General features: G+C 41.8%; 1 protein-coding gene across 1 annotated transcript in view; it reads right to left on the reverse strand.

Annotated features, from left to right (window-relative positions):
- Positions 1-27,557, reverse strand: part of APBB1IP (amyloid beta precursor protein binding family B member 1 interacting protein) — a 75,157-nt gene that overhangs the window by 12,159 nt on the left and 35,441 nt on the right. Inside the window, exons 2-10 of the mRNA XM_061435864.1 lie at positions 25,106-25,177; positions 22,942-23,029; positions 20,541-20,827; positions 18,869-18,946; positions 14,433-14,592; positions 12,066-12,187; positions 5,680-5,766; positions 4,037-4,180; positions 1,928-2,038 (exon numbers count right to left, since the gene is read on the reverse strand). Of these exons, the coding sequence (XP_061291848.1) occupies positions 1,928-2,038; positions 4,037-4,180; positions 5,680-5,766; positions 12,066-12,187; positions 14,433-14,592; positions 18,869-18,946; positions 20,541-20,827; positions 22,942-23,029; positions 25,106-25,177 (1,149 nt within the window). The remainder of the gene's footprint in view (positions 1-1,927; positions 2,039-4,036; positions 4,181-5,679; positions 5,767-12,065; positions 12,188-14,432; positions 14,593-18,868; positions 18,947-20,540; positions 20,828-22,941; positions 23,030-25,105; positions 25,178-27,557) is intronic.

Below are 27,557 nucleotides of genomic sequence, written 5' to 3' on the forward strand. Positions count from 1 at the left end.
TCTGTGGGAGGCCCTCCACTGGGTCTCAGCATCGCCATTCTCAGTGCAGCCCAGGGTGCCCACGTCCCAGGCCAGATAGTTCAACACATGATCCTGGGACCTAGTCCCAAGTTTGTGAGTCAGCACTAGAAACCACATTCCCACCCGGCTCACTGGGTCTAAATCCTCAGCCTGGAGCCCTCTAGGTCTGAGATCTCTGCTTTCTCTTGCTGAAAATCTCTGTTCCAGCCTCTGGCCATGGGTTTATGGGCCCTTCTGACAACTTTCATTATATTTGTCTGCTCTGAAGCGTATTTCATCACCAGCAGAGAAGCCCTGACTGTTGATGCTTAGAGCCAGAAGACATTCTTATGCTGTGCAGGCATCGGGATGCCCATGTGCAAAGGAGGGCCTCTGCATTCCTAAATTCTGAGTCTCAGGGTTGCAAACGAGGGCCCCGAGGGCTGACAGCAACACAGTGAAAACACAGTTCAAGAGCAGCTGGGGCTGGGGTTAGGGGAGGCTGAGAAGAGATTTTGTGTGCCAGCTAACAGTGTCTGAGAGAATAGCCTCCTTACACCGCCCTCCCCACCTTGGCTTCTCATCCTGGTTCAGCTAGTTCCTGGCTGAGAGTCTCTGTGCCCAGATTCCACATCTACAAACTACGGAGAGAGGCTTGCCTGGTGGCTCAGTGGTAAAGAATCCACCTGCCATTGCAGGAGACACAGGTTCGATCCCTGGTCCAGAAAGATCCCACATGCCATGGAGCAGCTAAGCCTGTGCACCAGAACTACTGAGCCTGTGTGCTCTCGAACCTGGGAGCTGCAACACGAGAAGTCACCACACGAGAAGCCCGTGCGCCATAACTAGAGAGTAGCCTTCGCTCTCCGCAACTAGAGAAAGCCCGTGCGCGGCAATGAAGACCCAGCACAGCCAAAAATAAATACAGAAATCAAACTAGGGAGAACTGGGCTCTTACCACAGAAGGCTGATAAAGGATTAAATGAATTCATCTATTAATTAACATATGAAAAGTGCTTAAATCACTGCATTGCAGATGCGATGTATAATGTGTTTGCCGCTGTTCTCATGGCCCTTTCTATGCCAGGATTTTATTACTGTAAGTGGAGTATAACCTTTAAAAATGGTGAATCACTATATTGTACGCCTGTAATTTATATAACATTGCACAGCAATGTTTATAATTTAATAAAAAATAATAAAGTATATTTGCAGGAAAAAAACAAATTCTGCACACAGCCTTGCACCCGAGCCGAATGGAATGAGATAACCTGAGTTTTTCTGGTGTGAACTTGTGAAGGGGAATTTGTGGTGTTGGAGGCAATGACATGGCCAGAGGAGCTCCATATATTCCTTGAGTCCATTTCTAGGAGTCAGTTGTTACATTTGGCAGAGAAAAGTTACTTCTGCCCAACCTTCCAAAATATGGTGCTAATGTCAACCTTACCAGACATCTGATAATACATACTGTCTTTTGATAATGTGCACTTTAAAAAGTTTCAAGACCCACTAATACTATTTTTAGAAAAAGATTTTTTTTCTATTTTCTATATTTTTCTAGGAAGTCTTGTCAACTTTCTCATTTCTCAAAATATCTTACAATGGAATAAGGACCTGATAAAGAACTGAACAATCAATCATTTTGTCAATAAAATTAAAAATAAAATCTGTCCAAAATGTAGAGCTTTTATTCTCATAAGATGAGAAGAAATCCAGACAGGCTAACTTGAAAGTTTTAGACTCAATAACAGACTTTGGGGAAAATGATCTGAATAGGGTAGAAATGCTTTCTCCTTTCCTACTTTGGTTTACAACAAAAAGCTTCTTATGTTATACTTGTAGTTAACTATATAACACTGAACATTTCTAAAAAGGAAATAACTGATTCAAACTGCTTACAGATCTAAGGTAAGGACTTAAAACCTACCTTTAGAACAAAGCAGTAGTCAGTGGGTGCTTTGTATTTCATTTTACACTGAATCCCATAGTAAATGTTGACATTTTCAAACTGTATAAAACAGGCCAGATCTCGCGATGTCTGAAAGAGAAGGAAAAAATAACCTCAACCTAGCTGACAGGTAATGTTTTCCCAAGGTTGTTCACGGCACAATGAAGGGTTACATTTTAGTAGGAAAATACAGAATTTCAGGTGTTACTTAAGCATTTACCATGTAGTCTTCTAAAAGCCAGGCCTACATTTTAAGAAGTGAAAGAGCACATCTAAGGCAGAACAGCGGCCACACATGGAGCAAAAGATTACACTGCTGTCCTAGCTCCTCACATGGACCCCTAGAGACGACTGGCTGACCTGGAGACATCATTACTGTATTGATGTGGTCCAGACACAGTGACTGAGCACCTTGTCAGACGTTTTATTTTGGCTTTTGCCATTCTAAGTCACTGATGGATTTCTGACTGAGCATTTAGGACAAAAGTCCCTCGTGGATGAACAATGAGTGGTATTTGATGCTCAGAAAATCAGCACACACTTCATGCATCTCTTCTTGAGGAGAAAAGATTCCTTGCATGCCATCTCTTTAGGGCTGGCAGTGTTGCTATGGAAACAGAATCCTCTCCTTACGTATAACACACATCGTGAGACCTCTAATCTACATATTGGTGACACATCAACTACAAATCTGTCCTATTACTTCCCCCCTCACCTTCTCTTTTTAATCAATAAAAAATAAAGGGCAGAATTACTACATCTCAATGCACAATTATTCTTTTATATATGGCAGTACATTTTTTTCTTGTGAGAGCTTTTCTTCTGGATTTTCAAAGTTTTAGTATTTTTAATTAGAAAAATAAAGCATTCTTCATAATTTAAAAATAAATATATACTTCTATTTAAAGATAAATATAAATATATATTTAAAAGAAAAATGAAAATCTTCCTTCACTCTTCTCTTCTCATTTCATTTCTCTTCTCCAGAGAAGAGATTCTTCCAAATGTTTTTGGGAATATATTTATATGCCTATGTATGTGTAGACATATTCACATATAAAATTTTAAAAATATATATGAGATCTTACTCTTAATATTTTTTCATGAATTTATTCTTTTTCTTAACATTATATTTTGGAGTCTATGTCAGGATGTATGAAAGGCAATATCGCATTGTATAGCTGCATAACATTACACTGTAGAGATGTAATTATTTATTCAATCATCCTACTATAGAGGACCAGAGGTTATTTTAATATCTTGCTATTACAAAAAATACTTAAAAATACTCTGTGGGATAGATTGCTAAACATGGAGCCAGCCTTTGAAGGGGCATTCCCTTTTACATTTGCCTAGATCTTGCTAAACTGTCCCCCAATTTGGCTATACCCAGATGTATGATTCCAGGTAAAAGAAGTCTTACTCTTATGCCTACAGAACAATAGAGTAAAAAGGGAGGGAAAAAAGTCCTCTGAAATCAATATGTTAAAAAATGAATTAATCTTTAGAGAAATGCTTTGGTCATAATTTCTGAGACCTGATTTTTAAAGTAGATAGATTTCTTTACCTTTAAAAGAAAGCAACTGAAAGATTCAGAAGGATTTCTGAAACTCTATCCTAAAAGTATATTTATTTGAATAAACACTGTCATCATATGAATCTCGCAGCAAAAGGCAGAGTACTGAAATTTCCACCTGAGGATTTCTTTAGTTTTTCCCTGGGAGCTCAGCTGTTAAACAATCCACCTTCAATGCAGGCCCCAGTTCAATTCCTGCATTGGGAAGATCCACTGGAGATGGGATAGGCTACCCACTCCAGTATTCTTGGGCTTCCCTTGCGGCTCAGCTGGAAAAGAATCCGCCTGCAATGCAGGAGACCTGGGTTTGATCCCTGGGTTGGGAAGATCCCCTGGAGAAGGGAAAGGCTACCCATTCCAGTATTGGGAAAGGGTACCCACTCCAGTATTCTGGTCTGGAGAATTCCATGGATTGTATAGTCCATGGGGTTGCAAAGAACTGGACACGACTGAGTGACTTTCACTTTCATGAAATGCCTTTTTTATAAGCATATTTTTTTTTTCTTTCTGACCTTAGTCTTTCCTTTGGGGACATAATAAATTCCAGAAGCTCGTAAAAGAAAATAGCGCCTTTTCCAGGATTTCTTCCCATCTTCTTTCAAATATAGAGCTCCCTCGAGTTCTGGCACAATGACGGATGTTCCACAGAAACTCTCCTGAAATTGAGATTCCAATGATATAAAACCCATGAGATAAACATACATTTTGTTCACATTGAAATAAACTGTGGCAAGCTAGCCTGCAAGCTAAAAATCATTTTGTCTACAGCTCTAATTGAATGCATATATTGACACTGCATACTATTTGCCAAAAGACAGGAAGAACATGGTGATTGAATTTCAGCTCCAGAGTTCGACTTCTAGGCTCCTTGACCACTTAGCTCTGTGATTCCGAGCAAGTGACTCAACCTCAGTGCCTTTACTTGCAAAATAAGAGTGCTGACAGCCCCAACTTCACAAGGAAGGTAGTGAGTACAATCTTGGTACATATTGTGGAAGTATTACATAAAATCTATTTCTGATACTGTAGGTAGATAAATATATAACTTATTCCTTTACCTGTAAGTGGAAAAGTTATGATTTCACTGCTAGTAAATAGAAAAATTTTTATCATTAATTCTGTACATAAAATATGTATAAATTAGTATTTTATTTTTGGCATACTTTTAAATTGAGATACAGCTGACATAGAAAATTGCATTAGATTTAGGTATATGACATAATGATTTGATGTATGTATATATTGCAAAATGATCACCATCATAAGTGCAGTTAACATCTATCACCCCCACATAGTTATACATTTTTTTCCTCATGATGACCATCAGTGAACTGGCTCTGGGAGGGAATGTGGGCCCAGGTGTCACCAGGTCTTCTGACTTTTCAAGAGAAGCCACAAATCTCCTAATTCAAAAGGTCATCATGTTGTTGGGGCAACAAAAATCTGGGGCTCCCATGCCCGTTTGTGACCTGTGGCCTGGCAGGTATTTGCATTATAGGCGGGGACCAGGGCCTCAATTTTTAGCAAAGTTGCAATGTGAAAAGTCATTCTGAAGTTTCAAAAGAATCAAATGAACTTCAGCAATACAGCCTTGGGTGATACTCAGACATGTGTCCCATACTTTACACATGGTGCTTCCACTCTCTTGCTAAATCTTTGTAATAATGCAATACGATACAGGAAACCAACGTTCTTGAACTCGCCCAATAACACATGAATCTCAACAGGCAGAACCAAACTTGGATCAGATCTCCAACTGCCATCTCAACTTTCCACCACACCTGCCTGCTGGAGGGGCACCGGATAATTCACTGCAAAGAAGCCACGCCTGACTTCTGTTAAGAGCATGTAAGCAATGACATCTATGGAATGTTAGAGACGAGTTTCATGTGGATTATTGTCTTTTAGTCAAGACTTACCAATCCAACTTCATGAAGAGTAAACTATATTGTCTAAAACAATACTTTTGAACAACCAACTCCAAGAACCAGTTTAATGATCTAAATAGCTATAATTTAGTAATAATTTGATCTTAAAACCCCAAGTTAAAATGTCAGTGTGTCTCTCAATCGTCCATTATTCTAAGAAGCAAATAGTTTAAAAAGATACAGCTAATATTCCTCTCTTTTCTACTGCTCTGCAAAATTAATCTTACCTCAAGCAAGGATTCCTTGTTCTTCGCATTCATTTTCTCATTTGTTTCCTTGTTTTCTTTTTTTCCTTTGTTATCCAGGTAAAAATTCTAAATAAAATAGTAAAAGATAGGATCAGTAAGGGTTCATCACCATGGTAGCCACTGCACAGAACCCACGGTCTTGCTGGAGAGGGACACATACGTGGAGGAGGTAAACTGAGGACCACAGTGTATGGTCTCTGTCGACCAAGTGCTTACTGAGGGGCTTACCAAGTGCTGAGCACTGCCCCACTGGCCAGAAGTAACACCTACCCTTCCCTGCACGGTGTATAATCAATGAGGAAACAAGCACAAGAGAGAAAACACTAGCAAAGGATACAACTGTCATTTAATTTAACCATGGTCTAGAATTCCATGTCAAATGCTGGAAGCCTGGAGACCCCAGGGCCCTTGGAAAAGCCCAGAACTGGAGGATAGTGGAGCATCCCAGATCCCAGGTCCTTGGTCACCATGTAGGGTCCCTGAGGACTACAGACTCTGGCTTCTCCAGAGAAGTGTGAAATCTGGACTTTTATCAGTGTGGGCAACCAATTTTAATTTTTAAAAACTGCATGAGTCAGTCAAAACACAGAGTTTGCTACTTGGCAACTTGCAGAGACAGAGAGAAGCAGAAAGGACATCTCTGGAAAGAGAACCAGCTTAGCAAATGCAAGGAAGACCACCATTTAGAAGCACTCACGATTTGGGGGGAGCACCTACTATATGGCATATCTTCAGTCAGGTGCTTCACAAACATCACCTCCAATCCTAATGACAAAGCTGCGAGGTAAGTGACAGTCCCCTCCACTTTACAGGTTCAGACACTGAAGCTCAGCCAGGTTAAACAGCTAGGGCACTGCAGTGCGAATGAACACCAGAGCTAAATGTATCTTATGTGTGGGCTCTTACCACCACAGTTACCCCTGAAACTGAAGGTCAGTGCAGTTCAAGGGCAGAGAGACCAAACCTACTCTAATTCCAGCAGCTCCTGACTCAGGGAGGAGGCAGGGTCCTCACCTTTCCCATGATTATCCCTTTGGAACATCTGCTTGTGGACTATGTCAGGTGGAACCATTACCATAGTTAAAGCATTTAAGGACTTCTAGGTGGAAACAACGGAGAAGGCAATGGCACCCCACTCCAGTACTCTTGTCTGGAAAAGCCCATGATGGGTGAGCCTGATGGGCTGCAGTCCATGGGGTCGTGAAGAGTTGGATACAACTGAGTGACTTCACTTTCACTTTTCACTTTCATGCACTGGAGAAGGAAATGGCAACCCACTCCAGTGTTCTTGCCTGGAGAATCCCAGGGATGGGGGAGCCTGGTGGGCTGCTGTCTATGGGGTCGCACAGAGTCGGACACGACTGAAGCGACTTAGCAGCAGCAGCAACAGCAGGTGGAAACAGTTTATAAAATAATGCCTGAAAAAAAATGTATTAAAACTACAACATATAACCCTGGAGGGTAGTAACTAAGTTAAGGAGCCTCCTGAGTCTAGACACAAATGTTTATTTACATGATGAGAGTGCTTCCCCAAGTGTGACCCCCAGACCACCCCAATGCTCTGTTAAATTCATGTTCCCGGGGCCCCCAAACTACTGAAGTAGACTCTCAGGGGACCTGAGAATCTGCATTCCAGCACACTTCCCGGATGATTTCTACTTACATTGAAGTTTGAAAATAAAGAGGAAGCAAACTGCAAAGCAAACTTTGCAGAATTAGGAGATCTCCTAGAAATACAATGTACCACGATGACAAATTGTTACACAGAGGAAATAAGCCAGGTACAACTCCTTCCATAAATCTTACTGAATTATCTTTCTGTGTTGTTCAGTCACTCAGTCATTTTCGACTGTTTGTGATCCCATGAATTGCAGCATACCAGGCTTCCCTGTCCTTCACTATCTCCCCAAGTTTGCTCAAACTCATGTCCATCGAGTCGGTGATGCCATCCAACCATCTCACTCCTCTGTCGCCCCCTTCTCCTCCTGCCCTCAATCTTTCCCAGCATCAGGATCTTTTCCAATCAGTAGGCTCTTCTCATCAGGTGGCCAGAGTACTGGAGCTTCAGCTTCAGCATCAGTCCTTCCAGGCAATGTTCAAGGTTGATATCCTTGAATTATCTTTTAATGCATTTTTAAAGACAAACTTTTACGTATTATTTCAAAGGACAGCATATTGTGAATTAGTGTGGTTATTCTATCAGTTCAGTTTAGTTCAGTTCAGTCGCTGACTCGTGTCCGATTCTTTGGGACCCCATGAATCGCAGCACACCAGGCCTCCCTGTCCATCACCAACTCCCGGAGTTCACTCAGACTCACGTCCATCGAGTCAGTGATGCCATCCAGCCATCTCATCCTCTGTCGTCCCCTTCTCCTCCTGCCCCCAATCCCTCCCAGCATCAGAGTCTTTTCCAATGAGTCAACTCTTCGCATGAGGTGGCCAAAGTACTGGTTATTCTATAGGGTTTGGAAATTATTCTAATTTTATGTATTTGGCTTGCAGACTGTGATTAATGTAATATGGAACATATACCACCTGCCCGAACTCTATACTAAGACTTTACAGGTACACTTTTCATTTCATCCTCACAGCAACCCCACAATGTAGGTGTGATTGCTACTTCACAGATAAGGAAACAGATAAGTGACTGCCCAAGAACAATTAGTGCCAGAGCTTTGAATTTTTCATGGTCCTTCTCAGTATTAAACTGCTCTCAACACCACAGGAAAGAATCCAGTGTGGCAGGGTGGATGCACTTACTACCACTGAACTGCACACCAAAAAGTGACTAAAATGGTAAATTCCATGTTATGTGTATGTCACCAAAATTAAAAAAAACGTGATAACTTAGCCCTGACAATGAATACAGAGTGTGGTGCTAGCAAGGACACTTGCTTTAGGGCCCTGGAAAAATGTGATCATGTATGCATTGAAAGAAGGGAGAGGAACAAGAGGAAGACTGCAGAGCGTGTGTGGGTCGTCATCATTTGAGAAAAGGAGAGCGTGTTTCGCCCTCTGCAGGACAGACAGGGAAAGAGCCTTTCTAAACTATAGTAAGTGTTAGAAGCTCAGTCGCGCCCGACTCTTTGTGACCCCATGGGCTGCAGCCCACCAGGCTCCTCTGTCCATGAGATTTTCCAGGCAAGGATACTGGAGTGGATTGCCATTTCCTTCTCCATTATGAACTACGAAGGGTCTCATTTTATGAGGGTATTGTGAAGCCATAATCTTTTCTGAGACCCCTCTCACTTTTTCAGCTTCTGAATACCTTTTCCCCTTCCAGGTGGTAGTACTATACTATGCTTTTGCTTTAATGAAATTCCAAGCTGGAGATCATGCAGGGCAATCCTTACAAGGACTGACTGCTCTTGGGTGAGAATTTGGGGGGCTCTGTAGCAAGTGGCAGAACTTAATAGTTAATCCATTATCTGTTAGGGACAATCTGAGCTGAAAAATAAAGGAACTTTAAAATGGGAAATGAGACTTTCAGCTGCAGTCTGCCCCTCTTTCTCACAGCTTCTGAAAATGCAAGCTTTGAGAGCAGCAGGATAGGAAAGAAATGGCAAATCCATTGTTTAAAATCACCTTGTTGGGATAATGAATAAATCAAGCAAACACTTACCAATCCATGAGTAAATATTTGTACTTTTCACATGTAAAATATCCCTGTTTTAAGAATCATTTTATCACACTGAGAAGATAAATGTAAGTAGATGGCTATATATCTATAGATGGGGGAGCTGTATAAGACTGCACAAATTAAAAATGAGCCAAGTTCTGTAGGTTTGCAGAGAGGAGGAAATTACTGTGGGCTGAGATGATCAAGGAAGACTTCACAGAGGAGGTGTAAGTTGTAACTTGAAAGATGTTTATATTCAGATAGAGGAAAAGAAAGAGAGCATTCAGGGCAGGAGGAACAGCGTGGACAAAGGCCCAGAGGTGGTTAAACACTGGGGCTCTTTGAAGCAAACTAAATGTCCATGGACAGATGAACAGATAAAGAAGATGTGGTATATACATACAATGGAATACCACTAAGCCATAAAAGAATGAAATAACGCCATTTGCAGCAAAATGGATGGACCCAGAGATGATCATATTACGCAAATCAGACGAGAAAGAAATATCATGTATTATTTATATGTGGAATCTAAAATAATGATACAAGTGAACTTATCTACAAAACAGAAATATTAACAGATTCACGGACACAGAAAACCAGTTTATGGTTACCAAGGGGAGAGTGGGGGCAAGGGGAGAGAGCAAGTCGTAGCCTGGGATTAACATACACACACTGCTATATATAAAAGAGGAGAACAACAAGGACCTACTGTATAGCTCAGTAATGCTACGCAGTATCTTGTATTACCTGTAATGGAAAATTATCTGAAAAAGAATATATATGTGTGTGTGTGTGTATGACCAAATCACTTTCCTGTACACTTGAATCTAACACAATGTTATAAATTAACAAAATTTAAAAAAATTAAAAAAATTTAACAAAATTTTAAAAATTACTGGGTTATCTTTGGGGCACTGCTGAACAACCAGCCTGGCTAGAACTGGGGCGCAGCTGATGCAGCCCAGCCCATCACCCCAAGCTCTCTTCCATCCTGTGTCAGAATTCAGTGATGCCTGTCACCTGGCAACTGTGCAGTGCCCACCCCCCGGGATGGCTGGAGCGCACGTCCTGGCCACCTTATGCTCGCTTTGGCCACGTGACTTGCGTGGGCCAGCAGAATGTGGGTGGGAGAACAGGATGTGGGTCCATGGGAGCAGAGGGCCTGAGAGTTGGCAGGGTGTTTTTCCACGGCTTCTCCAGCACGCTTGCCCTTCACCAGGAGGAGAGTGTTTCACAGGTGGCTGCTGGTCTAAGGACAGTAAGAGGCATGTGGAACTCTCTTGATCTGACTCACATTGTGGAGCCAGGGACAGAGGACCTGCTGACCTGCAGGCCCTGGAGAGAGGAGATACCTGCTGCTAGAAGCCACTGGGACCCTCAGGTTGTGTTCACAACCCTGACTGATACACACGCCCATGCTGGCTGGGCAGGGGCTCTGGGCACTGAAGTCGAGAGAAGACTTTGTTTTAAAGGAGAAGCCCCTCCCAGGGACTTCCCTGGTGCTTGAGAAGTTAAGATTCCACCCTTCCAAAGCAGGAGGCCCGGGTATGATCCCTGGTCAGGAATACTGCATATGCCGCAACTGAAAGCCTGCGTGCCACAACTAAAGATCTTGCTGCAACTAAGATCCTTAGTGCTGCAACTAAGGCCCAGGGTAGCCAAATAAGTAAAATCAATCAATAAAAAATAAAATAAAAGCCCCTTCTGGAAGTTGTAAATGTGATGCCTGTATGACTCTCCTTCCAGCTGGGCCTGGTCCCAGATGGTCAGAGATGAACCTTGGCAGGAGAGAAAGGCTGGAAAGGAGGGGAGAGACCATGAGGTCATTTTCCCCCATGGCGGTTGGTGCCCTTCTGCACCCGGGGGGAAGCATGCCATTGTGGTTCCGTCTCTGCTTCTTACTTATGCAACTAAATAAACCACCACCACTACCAAATTTCGGTTAAGAAACAGAACAATGGAACGAAAATTGCCTGAAGTATCAATAGTGATGATCACTGAACTGTGGGAATACTTAAATTTCCTTTCTTCTACTTTTCAGTTTTTTTCCAATAAATTGATATTAATTTTGAAGTCAGAAACATAAAAGATGTTTATAAAAAGAAATGAACAGCAATACAGCAAGCAGGTGGCCTTAATTTGTTTTCACAACACGTTCTCTGAAAAAGACATTCTTCGGGGCTCCTGGCAAGAAGGTCGGCTAATGTTAATACCAAGGGGGGTCACCCTCTCCAGACACAGACCCCAGGCCTCACACTTCTGATTTTGGTTTTGGGCCCCACTGGTCTTCGCACAGTGGGGGCTACATGTGGGCACAGCTGGGAAAAGAAAACTCTTTGGGTTACAGCTGAGGTTCATGTGTTCATTTGAACACCTGGCATTTTTTTAGGAGGAGCAGACCACCCTGTGACCACAGTTAACTGGGAAGAGGCACTTTCCCAACGCCAACTGGCCTGAGAAACTGAGAGAGACTCAGCTGCTTCATCAACAAAGTTGCTCTAATTAGGACAGTAAGGTTGTACTGCCCCAACCTACTTCACCCCAGAGAGGCAGGCCCACGTGGCACAAGGGGCCCCTGTCCTGACCCCTAAGCGTTGAGTTTGTATTTCTTTGAAAGGAATACATTTGTGATATTTTGTGAGATAATGAATACTGTGAAATTTTGTGAGGTATCTTGTGAGGACACAGCTGACATTACAGAATGAATATTTTATATGGTTTAACAATATACAAATTATCTTACCTGGGGGTTTTTAAATACAGCATACTTTTCCTCTTTCTCCAAAAATAACAGTTTATTTTCTGTGTCTCTTGTCCAGTCTGATAAGATTTCAACAACATTTTCATGGTCTTCAAAAAACCTTTCTGATGTAACAAGAGAAAGCATTTTTTCAGACCCAAGACAGCAGGGTTTCCAACAAAGAAATAAGTTGGTACTGAGCTAACACAATGCTTCATACTTCTCATTGGTTTTAGAAATTCCTAATTCTTACATTAGAGAAGGCAATGGCACCCCACTCCAGTATGTTTGCCTGGAAAATCCCATGGATGGAGGAGCCTGGTAGGCTGCAGTCCATGGGGTCACACAGAGTCAGACACAACTGAGCGACTTCACTTTCACTTTTCACTTTCATGCATTGGAGAAGGAAATGGCAACCCACTCCAGTGTTCTTGCCTGGGGAATCCCAGGGATGGGGGAGCCTGGTGGGCTGCCGTCTATGGGGTCGCACAGAGTTGGACACAACTGAAGTGACTTAGCAGCAGCAGCAATTCTTACATGATGTCATACTGTAACATCTCTGTTATGTCTATTCTTCAGTCTCAGGTCTTCAACTTATTTCCCGTAAAAAAACATGGCAGATAAGCCTATAATATAGTGGTAGTGGTCAGCCATTGCTCCTTTTTTGTATTTGGGTTTTTTACTATTTTAAATAGCCCTCCACCCTGTCTGGAAGGAGGACAATTAGGCAGTAATTGGGTAAATAACTTTGAATCAAATTGTGAGATAACTGCTGCTGCTGCTGCTGCTGCTAAGTCACTTCAGTCGTGTCTGACTCTGTGTGACCCCATAGACGGCAGTCTATCAGGCTCCCCCGTCCCTGGGATTCTCCAGGCAAGAACACTGGAGTGGGTTGCCATTTCCTTCTCCAATGCATGAAAGTGAAAAGTGAAAGTGAAGTCGTGTCCAACTCTTCGCAACCCCATGGACTGCAGTCTACCAGGCTCCGCCGCCCATGGGATTTTCCAGGCAAGAGTACTGGAGTGGGGTGCCATTGCCTTCTCTGGTGAGATAACTAATAAGCACTTATACAAAGGTCCTCAACCTTTCTGGCATCAGGGACCAGTTTCATGGAAGACAATTTTTCCACCCACCGGAGATGGAGGATGGTTTCAGGATGATTCAAGGGTATTACATTTATTGTGCACTTTATTTCTATTATTATTAATACATTAGCTCCACCTCAGATCATCAGCAATTAGATCCTAGAGGTTGGGGGCCCCACAAAACATTGCTCCCTAAACACATATAAAATACATATAAAACACAATGTATTATACGAATATCGAAACCAACCCTAAACCTTCCTTCCTGTCTTTTCTCTATCTGACTCTGAGAACTGAAGAAAACTTGGAGGATTATTTCCTTGTAGATCATTTCCTCCAGTAAGACATATCCCCAAAGCTTCTAAAACAGGCAACCCTGTATCCCAACAATTCTGTATCACAGCTCTTCCATATCCCAGCTCTCCCGGGAGACAACTGTTCTGTGAGTGGATTAAGAATGAGAAGTAACAGAATCTTTCTTTAACTGCTTTTTTAGTTCATCAAATTCTATCAACTGTCCTTTGCTCTTTGGGGCTGAGCCTCTTCCACTAGACAAAGTATCAGATACTACGTGAGTGAGCCGTGGAGGAAGAAAAGTGGACAGGGACATGAGGCCCGGGGCAGAGTTACCCAAGAGCAGGGGTCACCAGCTCCTGGGCCACAGGCCGGTACTGGTCCATGGCCTGTTAGGAACCCACCTGAGCAGCAGGTGAGCGGCAGGCGAGTGCATGAAGTGGCTTCATCTGCATTTACAGCTGCTCCCCATTGCTCGTACTGCTGCCAGAGACCTAACTGCTCCTGTTCAGTGAACTCAGTAAATGTAACACGTTTGAAATATCCCAATACTATCCCGACCAGGTCTATGGGAAAACTGACTTGCATGAAACTGGCCCCTGGCATCAAAAAGGTGGGGGATGACTGCCTTAGAGTTTAAAGAAGCAAACTTTAAAGAGACATTGGCTGATCAGCACCCAGGCCCATCGGCTCAGCTGGCTAAACAGTAAGAAGCATCATCTTGTCACTCACTTTCCTTTTGGATCTGCTAGAGAAGTAGCTGCAATAATGCACACCCTCCCCCGGGTCTGGCCACCTGCTTCCATCTGAGTCTCTTCACCACACATCAAGCAAGAGACAAGCACTGAATCCAAAATAAGGAAAGTAATGGGTGGGGTGGTCTTCACAACCTTGAACAAAACTCTTCTTCAGAATTAGATCAAAACCCATAATATAATAAAGCAAACCACAGGTTTCTGGAATACAGCCTGCCGTTAGGACTGGGACTTACCGATTTGCAGCTCTGGATATATTTCATAAAGACACCAATCCACGTTACAGTCACAGTGGGTTTTCTCAAAAAGGTTGTCGAGAACATCTCGGGCTAACTGCCGCTCATCCACCATCAGTGACTTCGAGCTGTTATCATTCATAAGTATCTTGACAACAAGCTGAGGATAAAGCCACAGGACAGCTAGTAAATTCCAGCAACTGGAGAAGGCCACTGAGAAAGGTTCAGGTTTCCACTTCTATTGCTTCTGCATATTTAGGTAAGAAGGTATCCCACAGACTCATTCATGTGCCAAGAATACAGACAGGTGCTGGAGAAACCAATTCACAAAACCAGAAATAATACACAATAAGCAAAGTCCTTGCCCAGTCCTCAGAGACTCTCCATTCTGATGAGGGAGATCTGGGCTCTGTGACCCCGTGGACTGTAGCCCACCAGGCTCCTCTGTCCATGGAATTCTTCAGGCAAAAATACTGGGGTGGGTTGCCATGCCCTTCTCCAGGGAATCTTCCTGATCCAAGGACTGAACCTGGGTCTCCTGCATTGCAGGCAGATTCTTTACTGTCTGAGCCACCAGGGAAGCCCACCAAAATCACTGGTCCTCCCTGATTCAGAGTCTCTCTCTGCCACCTGGGATTGTCTTTCCCTTTCCAGACCATCCTCATCCAACCTACAGCCTGCAGTGCTTGAAGCTACTCCACACACCACCAGCAGAGCGTTCCTGGAGCAACATCGTCACCCAGAACCCCCAGACACCCTTGCTTAAATTTCTGTTCTAGCTTGAAAAGAGAAGTGTGGGATAGAGACAAGTTCTGCCTATTGTTTGTCTAAGGTTGGTCCTGGTTAGTCGTATAGGAAGTGCATCTTTATTTAAAAAGTATTGGGACTTTGCTGCTGGGCCAGTGGCTGGGTCTCCACGCTTCCAATGCAGGGGGCACAGGTTTGATCCCTGGATGGGGAACCAGATCCCATGTGCCACAACAGGAGTTCTCATGCCACAGCTAAAGATGCCCGCATGCCTCAGCAAAGACTGAAGATCCTGTGTGCGGCAACCAACATCCGGTGCAGCCAAACAAATACACACATTTTAAAAATAAATAAATAAAAAGTATTTCGAAGGGATGGAAAGAGAAGTCATACAACTGGCAACATTTCTTCCTCCCCTAAAGTTTGGGCCACATTCTGAGCAGCAGGTAAACTGCCTCGCTGGACCCACGCAGTCGGATCCTGAAGACACTGTGCAGTGAATGGTGACGGGCACACAGTGCCTGCGGACTGCTGTGCAGAGTTACTGAGAGCAACCAAGGGTGTGGGTGGTGATAAGAATCTGGGTGAGGAGCAGCAAAGACCACATGAAGAAGCGCACCAAGTATCTCCCCTTCCCCCACTTGCACTCGTGAGACTCAAATGCAAACACTGGGGCAGTAAAGTGCGTTTCCTCCTGCAGAGGCCATTTGAATCAGGCTTTTATTCCAGGCTTGGCCAAAGAATACTTTTTTCCCTTTGAAACCTGTAGTCCAGGAACTTCTAGTTGGACACTTTGTTTCTGTTGTCTGTTCATCTTTTGATGTATTTAACACAACAGGCTCAAATAAATACCACAGTGTCACAGACATTCATCTGGGGATTTTCCTGACAGTTCAATGCTTAAGACTCCACCCTTCCACTGCAGGATACAGGGTTCAATCCCTGGTCGGGAAAGTAAGATCCCATATACCATACCACATGGCCAAAAAAACCCACACAAAACATTCATCTGACCTGAGAAATCACGCTTGGAGGGGTGCCTGGAAAAACAGAAATTCCTCAAATATCGGAATGACCGTGGCTTATTTTCCATAGAAGGCATACCCATTGCTCTCTGCTGAGGATTATTGCTATAAAGTAGCTACGGGTCCTAAGAAACCCTACCAATGTTAGGATTTAGAGGACAATGTTCCCGATGGGAAAATCAATAACTTTTGACCACATTTTTTCTCGCTTAGGAATTCTTGAAAAAACAAAACATAGCTTGGTGTTATCTTTTGTTTTTAAAGAGAGAAAAAAACCAAACCGCACACATAGTTTGACAATGATGCAGTGATGGAAAGGGCTTGGTTTTGGTTTTTCTTTTGGCAGAAACTGCAAACTAAATTTAACGCACACTGTAGTTACAAATGTCCACAATCATGAAACTTAGGGAAAAAACCAAGAGAAGGCAGGTGACGTTTAGTGAAAAGAAACCATGTTGACTCTTCTTCACAGCTGTCTTCCCATTTCCAAGCTGAAGGGTAGTTCTGTATCAGCACATGACACCCTAAAGCACGGTTACGTGATGTAGCAAGCTGAGTACTTCTCACATCTATCAGTTTAGTTCAGTCGCTCAGTCATGTCTGACTCCTTGCGACCCCATTTCACATCAATACCATATCATATAGGGCAAAATGATTCCAGAATGAAAAGACTTCCCCTTTCTGACCCATTGTAGTAAAGACCATGGGATTTTCCAGGGAAGAATACTGGAGTGGGCTGCCATTCTCTCCTCCAGGGGATCTTTCTCACCCAGGGATCAAACCGACACCTCTGGCTTCTCCTGCATTGGTAGGCAGACTCTTTACCACAAAGAAACAAATACAGTCAATGAGTGAGTCTATACTCTTTCCAGTTCTAAAAACGTTGCACCACAAACTACGTATATCATTCCTGATCCAAAAAGATGACAACACCCAGCAGAATATTTGAGGACAGAGTACTTCAGGTCAACTTGATTTCCAGCCTTTATAAAACATGCTGTAGATTATGTGTTAGTATACCTTACTTACTTTATTAACAGATGAGTATGACTCAGTTATTTTTTTTTAATTACCTGTGCCACACAGCCTTTTATTTTTAGAAATAAGTCTCGAGTACCTCAAGTGAGAAAAAAATAAACACCTTGGCTTCTTAATTTTCTTTTCTCTCCCCCCGATCAGAGCGGCTTCTGTTTCACATACACTTTGTTGACTAGAGGCAGGTGCTGCTTTTCGCTGCCGCTACAATTCACCTCAACTGAATTATGGCAACTGTCTCTAGCTTCTGGTCTCCAGCAGGAAATACTGCTCGCTCGTCCCTGTCCTCTTCATCTCTGGTTAAGCACACGAAGGAGCCGGTTTTAGAAACACGACAGGCCATCCACGGGACAAGACTATGGACCAGCGGCCGGAGGTGCAGGCGGGCAGGAGGCCATTGTGTTAGGAGCTGGTAGAACCTTTCTTTGGGTCGCTTCTACTTCTCCGCAATGGGTGGCAACATCACGAGGAAGAGGAGGGAGGTATTGGAGGTTTTCAGGGAGAGGACAAGGTGGAAGCAGTTCTCTAGGTTCGTGAGACAGAGACTGGAGTGGCAAGCTCTGGCAGCACTGAGAGCCCGGGCTGAGCAGAAGGGGAGCTGGATTTAACCAGGGATTCACAGAGGCATCAGCTCAGTAACCGACCACAGAATGTAATTACACATAGAGAACAGGAAGGGAAATAGTAAGAAGGTGCATGCATGCTTGAAATGAAAGGAACCAGGCTGATCTGGAAACATTCTCACAGATGAACCTTGACTGTCTGGATCCCGGGGTAATGAAGGAATATTTATTAAATGTCAATCAGCATGTGTTGAACTCCTTCATTCAAAGAACCATGAGAGAGGCTGCAGGAACATAAAATCGAATACCCTCTATGAAAAGAATAATTCACCCAACTGTAATTAAAAAGCTCTTAATGAGTCTCAGTCATAGCATATGCCTCAGGGGTTGAGGTGAGACTTTATCTTTCTCTTAATTTACCAAATTAACTATTATTAACACTTTATTATTAGGCAGATGCTTTTACTGAGGTTAAATATGTGTGTTTCTGATACAATACAGTAAATGCGTCTCTGGAAAAAGCTACAGAAAATGCACAATAAATTACACGCTTATTGGGACCACAGGGTTGGGGCAGGTCACTCAAAACCTATGCAACTTTGAACGCACAGCACCAGCCAGAATAACATTTGGAACTTCAGGGGAGAACTCAGACACCCAGGGCAGTCTAGGGGCTGCCCCAGGGGGTATATGACATGCACAAAAGCAACTGTGGGAATGAGGTGATGCCAGTGGAAGCTGAACTCTAACCAAATTGAGATGGGCCCAGAAGAGGATGCCACCTGCTATTACCCAAGAGTGAGCAGAACCCAGAGGGCATCCTCAGGGGAGGGAGCCCTGGGGGTAGAAACCTGGAAACGTCCACATTGACACTAACATAGGTTCCCTATTTATCAATCACAAATGAGCAATTGATGTCATGGAAAGAATAATTTATCTTTGTCCTTAAGCTAAAAAAAATACAACTCATTGGAAAGTACCACTTGAATGTAAAACTTTTTTACCCTTAAGCATATGAAGAAGTTGTTAATTTGACTGCCCCGTGTAAAAGTGATTCGTAGTTTACCTTCTTGACCTTGGCCTCCTTCAGTTTTTCCAATGCCAGTTTTATTTTATCAGCCTTGGCTTGAGCTTCTTCTTCTTCCTGTAAAACGTTATGACGTCAACACAGTCCATTAATCATACAAGCGAGTAAGTATTCCCAACATCGCCAGTGTCTTAGTCACTTTCTGTTGATAAAAGGCTGTATTGGTACTTGCCTGGCTGTCCAGTGGTTAAGACTCATCATGTTGTGTAACTTAAACTTGTATAGTCGTGCTTGTGCTCAGCTGCTAAGTTGTGTCTGACTACTTTGTGATCCCAAGGACTGTAGCCCACCAGGCTCCTCTGTCTGTGGGATTTCCCAGGCAAGAATACTGGAGTGGGTTGCCATGTCCTTCAGGGAATATTCCCAGCCCAGGGATCGAACCTGCATCTCTTATACTGGCAGCTGGATTCTCTACCACTGAGCCACCAGGGAAGTCTTATGTTATTGCATATGTGCATGCTAAGTCTCTTCAGTCATGTCCAACTCTTTGCGATGCTATGGACGTAGCCCACCAGGCTCCACTGTCCGTGGGATTCTCCAGGCAAGAATAATGGAGTGGGTTGCCATGCCCTCCTCCAGGGGATCTTCCTAACCCAGGGATGGAACCCATGTCTCCTGTGGCTCCTGACTTGCAGGCAGATTCTTTACTGCCGAGCCACTGGGGAAGCCCTATGTTACTGTATCTTGCTGTAAATAATATAAATGTACAAAATTCTCTCTGAAAAGTTTTTTGGACTCAACCAGGCCCTTTGAAACTTCTCTAATATTATACATCAATTTTATCTCAATAAACTGGAGGGAAAAAAAAGCCCCTGATCTAAATGGATCACCAATTTTCAAATAATTTTTATACAAGAATCACACAATACAGCAATGAGTAGTATTTGATATTTGTTTATATTTCATATTTATTCATCCAAAAGATATTGTAGGGATTTTCAGGGTTACTAGTGTTGTATTTATAAGTACTGATCAGCATACAGTACAATAAATGTGAGAGCCACAGGAAATACAGCTAGGTTATTTCTCTGAAATATTGTAAAAGTGGCTTACCCTAGGCAAAATCCTTAAAGAACCCTTTTTGCATTGATGAGGGACATACACTGACATCCCAAATAATGACAATATGAACTTCCCAGAAACCTATTAATATCAAACACTTACCACCTGCTTGCCCATAACACCCCTTCCAACTTTGACCGTACAAGTGATATCTTTGCCAATGAACAAGGCTGTCAAATTCAGCAAAATTCCATTTAGTTCAATTTAGAAATATGTAAGGAATGCCTTCTATTCTTTATGTACTGGGCAAGGACCAGGGACACAGCAATGTGTAAATCATTTCCACAGCTCATACCAGGTTAATCATGTATGACCCCCAGAGGTGAGTATTATCAGGAAAAGCCACGTACAAATGTAGACTTTAGCCAAACTGTACTACTTCCTGAATATGGCCGTAGTAAGTTCCTTATACTCACCAACATGTCCTTTCATGGCCATTTTATGTCTGACTGCAGTGAACACATCTAGGATCCTTGTTTTTTGAATCTTAGAGCTCTGGGCATACACATTTATGAATGGAACTGTCACTTTGAAGAAAGTCAGAGATCATGGGTGGCAGAGGTCAAGAGTCCTGACCCCATGGACTTACCTGAGAGATGGGTCCTGGAGGGGGTGGTGGCAGAGGAAGGTCTAACATTGGATCAGCTGGTGGAGGTGGTAAGTCATCATCATACTGACTCGGTGCAGCAACATTTGCTCCGTAACCAAGAGAGGCTGTATCACTGAAACTTGGCACACACAGGGATGCTGAAGGAGGCTGCTTCTGAGGGGACTCTTTCTGGGCCTGGATTGTCCTCTGTTCAGCTTCACTTATGTCTGCTACCAGATCTGCCATGAGAGCATCTAAATCTTGGTCTTCCAGTGCATTTAAGGACTCTGATAGGGAAAATCACATTCATGAGCAAGATAATGATGTGTACCTGGAAAAACTAAATGAAAGTCATTGTAAAGAGTCAGTTTTTCTGTAAAGCAATTACCCTTCAATTAAAAAATAAATTAATTTTTTAAAAAAGATTAAATTTGAGTACAGGTTGCCAGGGACTGGGGTTGGGGAAATAGGATGAGGTTGGTGAAAGAATATGAACATTTATAAGGCAAATAAGGTCTGAGGATCTAAGTATACCACGATGACTCTAGTTGCTAACACTGTGTGGTATAATTGAAATCTGCTGAAAGAGTAGAACTTAAACATTCTCACTAAAATAAGAAGTAAATATGTGAGGTGATGGATAGGTTAATTGTCTTGATAGGGCAAATCTTTTCACAATGTATATGCACAGCAAATCTGCACGTTGTACACTTTAGGTATCATACAGTTTTATTCATCAGTTAAACCTCAATAAAGCTAAAAATATCCTTTCCTTCCAAAAAAAAAAAAAAAAAGAAAGGGAGGCAAATGCCTTCCCTACATTGAGCATCCTCACAGGCCACCTATAAAGTCAAATCTAAGTGTGACTGGATGCCTATGGAGGAAATTCTTGTGCATTCTGGTGCAAGATCTTAGAGTTTTACAAAGTAGGGGATGGGGGAGGCTGGAAATGGATGGAAAATTCTCCCAGGTCTTTGGACAGCAGCAAACAGAGCAACACTAATGAATATACTTGGAAGAGAGTCGGTCTCCACCAACTGGGATTTATTTAATATGCCTTGAGATTTGGGGTGAGGATAGAGTTTCTGTGGGCACACCATCCAACTGTAGGAACTCTCACATCTCAAAAGAGCAACTAATGATAAACAGCAGGAAACAAAGCACAAAGGGCATTAAGGAGTGAAAAAAATGTTTTTGAAAAACTGGGATTAACTGGTGAAGACTTCATAAGACTGTGAGTTGGAAGTTAATTCTCTCTTTTTTTAAAGAATTTTCTCTTGTTGTTTTCAAGACTTTCTATACATTAATACTAGTAGTTAAGGATTGTTTTGTTTTTTTGACTGCACCACATGGTTTGTGGGATCCTGACCAGGGATCAAACCTGGGCCTACTGCATTGGGAGCACGGAGGAGTCTCAACCACTCCACAGGGAAGTCCTGGGAGTTAACTCTTAAAGGAAACAGCAGACCCGGATTTTCAGAGTGAGAGGGAGGGAGGATGGTTTCGCTGGAATTTCTTCCACGTGTGAGATTACTGTGGTGATCAGACATGGGATACTGAAAACTAATGAGACCACATGCACCCAGGGAGCCATGGCCGTGAATCGAGCTGGGACCGCACTTGGCTGATCAGGCAGTCACAGGATGGTGAGTGTGATGAACACAGGGTGAGCAGGGTGGAAGCGACGATGAGGAAGACAAATCTAGCTGCTGTGTGCAACGTGAACGAGATTGAGGAAATGGGAATGGGGGAAATACAGCCTTCTCAGGAACAAAGGATCAGAAAGCATGGGGAAATCATTTATTGCCCAACATCATCAGCATGAACACCATGCAGCATATTATTACATTAATGCTAATGGTTCAACCCTGAATATTCACTAGAAGGACTGTTGCTGAACCTCTGATACCTTGGCCACCTGATGCAAACAGCTGAATCACTGGAAAAGACTCTGATGCTGGGAAAGACTGAAGGCAAAAGGAAAGGCGGGTGGAAAAGGATGAGATGGTTAGATCTCATGGACACCAACCCGATGGACATGAATTTGAGCCAACTCCAGGTGATAGTGGAAACTGAAGAGCCTGGCATGCTGCAGTCCATGGGGTCGCTGAGTTGGACATGACTTAGTCACTGAACAACAATGGCTCCATGTACAGCACCTGGACTGAAGGCTGGATCTCCTAACTATGTAACAAGGGTTTATTTCCTCCTAAGCCAGTGTTGTTTTGCATACAACTTCTTCATAAAATTAAGTGAAATCAATTTTTAAAATCTCAGAAAGAATATATGCAGAACTAAGGAAGTGTATTCCTAGTTTTCTAGTGCTGCGAATTACACTCTGACAGATTTTAGTCATTGCTATGATTTCAAATTACTCAAGAAAACAAATGATGATGCTTACCATTTAAATCCTTAAACCCCACACTGTAGTTAAATTCAGCTCTGGGCGGTTTAGGATCTGGAGGAGGGAGAATGTCGACTCCTAAACTCTGTGAAAACAGAGCCCCAGCCCCAAAGTTATTCAGGATACTCACATTTTTGCAGGGCAAATTGTTCATTAAGTTAAGAATCGTCTACTGTTTACCCATGTTCTCTCTAAACATGTTCTCTAAAAACTGTATTATTTGCACATTTTAGGTGATTTTTTTCCCTACAGAAAATGATAAGTTAAAAATTATTCTAGAAAGTACACTTTGAAACAAAACAGATCAACTGAGACTGATGAGAATGAAGTTGTTTGCTTTTATAAACAACAGAAAAAACTTCTGGTAATGGTGCATTTGTGACACATACACTATATATATAATTCATTAAGACTTAAGTTATGACATCAAAGAAAGGAATATTTAGTCACTTGAAGAAAAGAACTGTTCAGGATGCAATCTTTTATTATACAGTAAAATGTTAATGCTGTTGCTCTTATTTAATAAAACTCGTTAAAAAGAAATGAGACACAGTAAGTTACTAATTTTGTAAGTAACATTATTTTTTAAGTGAAAAAGTGACTTCTTGTATGATTTAAAAGCTAATATTTAAAAATATTTTTACATCCGTAGTTTGAGAAGTGATTTCACCTGTTCCTACTCATGAATGTTTTCATGACAGTAAGTGTATTTTTTATGTTAATTTGATGTAGTAAATCCTTGTTCACGTTTTAAATTTCTGAAAGAAGCAATCATTATACTTTTGAGAATAAATTAATGAGATACTATCAGTTATAAGTAGAAAAAAAAAGACCATTAATCAAGAAGCTTAAAAAAATGAACCAAAGAAAGTTAGAATCAAGGATAAAATGTAGGGGAGAGTGACTGCAACCCCAGAATTCATTCTAAAAACCAGAATAAGCTTGCAAAAATTGCCAAGAAAAGGGAATGTTGATAGAGAAACTATGGGGCAGATACCGGAGCACAGAAAATAGAGAAAGGAAGTGCACACACACACACAAATGCTCATTAACTAGTTGCTTTTTAAACACTATAATTAGGAAGTATAACATTGCAATTAGAGGAGCCAACTCATTTTTTCTCAGGAATATATCAGGCTACTTAAAGAAATTAGAAATAGTTCTCTATCAAAATGTGTATCTATGAATGTGTGATGTAACAGGCTTTGAGTAAAACAGAGAGGGAAAGAAGAGCAAGGAATAGTTTTAGGAAGAAACTCCTTTAATCAGTTTTAGCCAAGCAAACCCTGTGACTGGGCTCACTTGAGCACAGTGAAGATCAAAACTCAGAAAGCTCAGTCAAGGCAGATCCAAGACACTCTGAGGGGTCCCCATCTTACTCTGGAGATTATACCAACAATACTCAACTATGAAAACTGACCAAACAGGATAGTCATTCCTCTATGGAGCAGAAGTGAGTGGACAGAGACAAGCAGACGTTCAACAAACCCTCCCCCTTCACAGGTGGAAAAAAGTCCTCATATCTACAGAAATGTGGCTACCATCCCTCTGGTTTTTAGTCAGCACCCCTTTTCTCTAAGCCTGTTGTCTCATCTTTTGTCTCTTCCTTCATAGAGTCTGAACTTCCTTGAATTTCATATAGAATATAAAGTAGATGCTAACTGGTATTGATTTATTTTTCTAAAATAAACAAAAAATAGATTAGTCTTCATTTATTTTGTAGAAAACTTTGGGATCCCTGTCTTTCTTATTTAGGAATATTGGATGATTCTTATTTTAGTGCTTTATGCAGAAAGTCATGAGCTGATTAGCCTTTACATAAAGGTAACTGCCAGGGAAATTGTTCAGTGAGGGTGGTGGTTGCAGAGGGTTTGCTTGGGGAAAATTCCTCCACTGGCATTCCTAAGTATTGGGACACCATGAGCATGAGAACTGTCATAACAGAATGTGTGTGTGATCCATGTATTCAGTTAACTGAACTCAGAAGGGTATAATCAGGAAAAAAGCTTTATTTTTTTCCCCAACTACAGTTAGAGCAGGACTATATAACATTGTCAATTTCCAGTCGTTAGAAAGATAGCTCTCTTGTCATATCAGAATCAAATTCAGTAACACTGTTTTTTTTTTCCCCCTAATTTGAAAGTTAAGAAGGAGAATTTACCTGAGTCAGGAGATCCATCTCTCCCAGCAAATTGCTGAACATTTGGTCTATATCTTCGTTTGACTCACCCATCTGAAAAAGGAAGAAATCCAGAAATAAACAGTCTAATAAAAGCCTGGTCCTTGGGGATAATTGTCCCATCTCTTTTTTTCCTCCAAAAGGCCCATCAATGGGCAAGTAAGTCAAGAAGAAAAGCTTGTGGAGAGGAAGGTTCACTTCAGCCTGCACGTCCATGCCTGACCTCTCTGCAATTTGCTTGGTCCAAGATTGAGCCGAACTCCAGGGACTGTCTCAGAGTATCAATGGGACTGTTTTCCCAGACAGAACTAGTCTCCTTGGGGCCAACTGGACAAGTGGGTGACATTCAGGAATTCACAACCAGGTAGGACACCCTGATTGGAAAAAGAGAACGCCTCAGGTCGTGGGTGATGGCACCAGAGCCACAAAGAACTTCATTTCCACTTGAAAACGAACACAAAAATGATGTCAGGTATGAGAGAGCAAATTTACCAAAAAATTCCTTGCTTTACAAGTTTTTATCTGAAACAGCAGTTTTCAGCACATTTATTTGGAAATATTAGGGTGCCACACAGTTAGAACTAAAACGGCCACATGATCAAGTGATAAGAGATGGAAATAAAACGTATTTTACATTATAACCTTTCTCTACCTAAACCAAGCGAAGGAAGTGGCCACGGGAGAAAAAGTGCTTCCGTAAAGTGTGAGGAGGGACGCCCTGGGAGGTATAACTAATTGCTTTGGTCCTGACATTGTTGGTGAGGCTGGATTAGGACATTAGGAGGCACGGTCACAAGGCTTAATTAGTAATGTGTTGTTTGGCAATAAAGACTCAACTGCTTCATCTGTAAGATAAGGACTTTGTTGCAGATAATTTCTAAGGGTCACAAATGCTCTAAAACACTAGAAAATTAGTGCTCATTACAGTTCAAGCTAAGAAGTCTGGTGAATGGATGAGATCAGCATGGATTACTTAAACCAAACAATATGTATGTGTGTGTATGCATGTGTTTGTATCTATTATTTTATATGAAAGTTAAATACATACAAAAGTTGAGAAAATAATGTAATTATCTTCATGTACCCATTGTCCAGCTTTAACAATGACCAACTCATGACTGATCTTTTTTACGTAAATATCATATATGTAACATTAAAGGTTTTTTTTCCTCACATAACCATAATAATATTATCTCTGCACACACACTTGTGTGTATTTGTATTTAAAATAAATTACTTGAATTGCCAAGATACAGAAGCAACCTAAGTGTCTATCAATAGATGAATGGATAAAGAAGATGTGGTAAATGTACACAGTGGAATATTACTCAGCCATAACAAGGAGTGAAATCTTGCCATTTGCAGCAACACAGATGACTTGGTGGGCATTATGCTAAGTGAAATAAGTCAGGCAGAGAAAGACAAATACTGTATGATATCACTTATCTGTAGAATCTAAAAAAAGACAATAAATTAGTAGATAAAACAAAAAAAGAAGCAGATTCACAGGTATTGAGAACAAATTAGTGGTTACCAGTGGGGAGAGAGAGGAGGGGAGGGGCAACATAGGGGTGCAGGGTAAGAGGTGCAAACAATCTGGTATGAAGTAAACTGCAAGGATGTATTGCACGACACGAGAATATAGCCACTGTTTTATAATAGCTATAGATGAGGTATAACCTTTAAAAATCGTGAATCACTATACTATATACCTGTAACTTACATAATACCAACAGCAACTATACGTCAATAAAAAATATTTGGCTAAAATAGGCAAAGTCAAGGTGAGTTTATCTTTCCATGACTAAATTATCATGAAAACTTATAGTTCTCCCTTTACTATAACCTCAAACTAATACTTAAGCAATAATACCTTTTCATATTTAATAGCTTTAGTTAATCAGGATTTAACTAAACCCTCTGTCTCTTTATATGTAGCTAAAAGACCTCTGTCATACTGACTCTGCTTATTTAAAACTGACCTAAATGATTAAAAAAATCAGTTCTTGAAAGTACAGAGATGTAATGATGACAATGATGAAGACATATCTAGCACTTAACCTTGTTCTAGGAACTGATCTGTAAGCCAGGTTGATATTAACAGTAAACAGCTAGAACGGCACTGACACTGAGAAATCAGAACAAATGAGTGCTGTAAAAACCATCTGGAGTCCATCAGTGCATATCTGCCAGACATCCACCCTGTGGACTTCCCTGGTGGCCCAGTGGCTAAGACGTGGCATCGATGGGTCAGAATATCCATTGAGCCCAAACACCTTAGATTTTCAGACTGTATACACCACTGATACAGAATGGGTTGAGGCATACACACACCACTGTACATAGAATAGATAACCAACAAGAACCTACTGTGGAGCACAGAAACTCTACTCATATTCTGTAATCGCCTATATGGGAAAAGAATCTGAAAAAG

Source organism: Bos javanicus, chromosome 13, assembly GCF_032452875.1.
Source record: "Bos javanicus breed banteng chromosome 13, ARS-OSU_banteng_1.0, whole genome shotgun sequence".
In the NCBI taxonomy this organism is placed as follows: domain Eukaryota; kingdom Metazoa; phylum Chordata; class Mammalia; order Artiodactyla; family Bovidae; genus Bos; species Bos javanicus.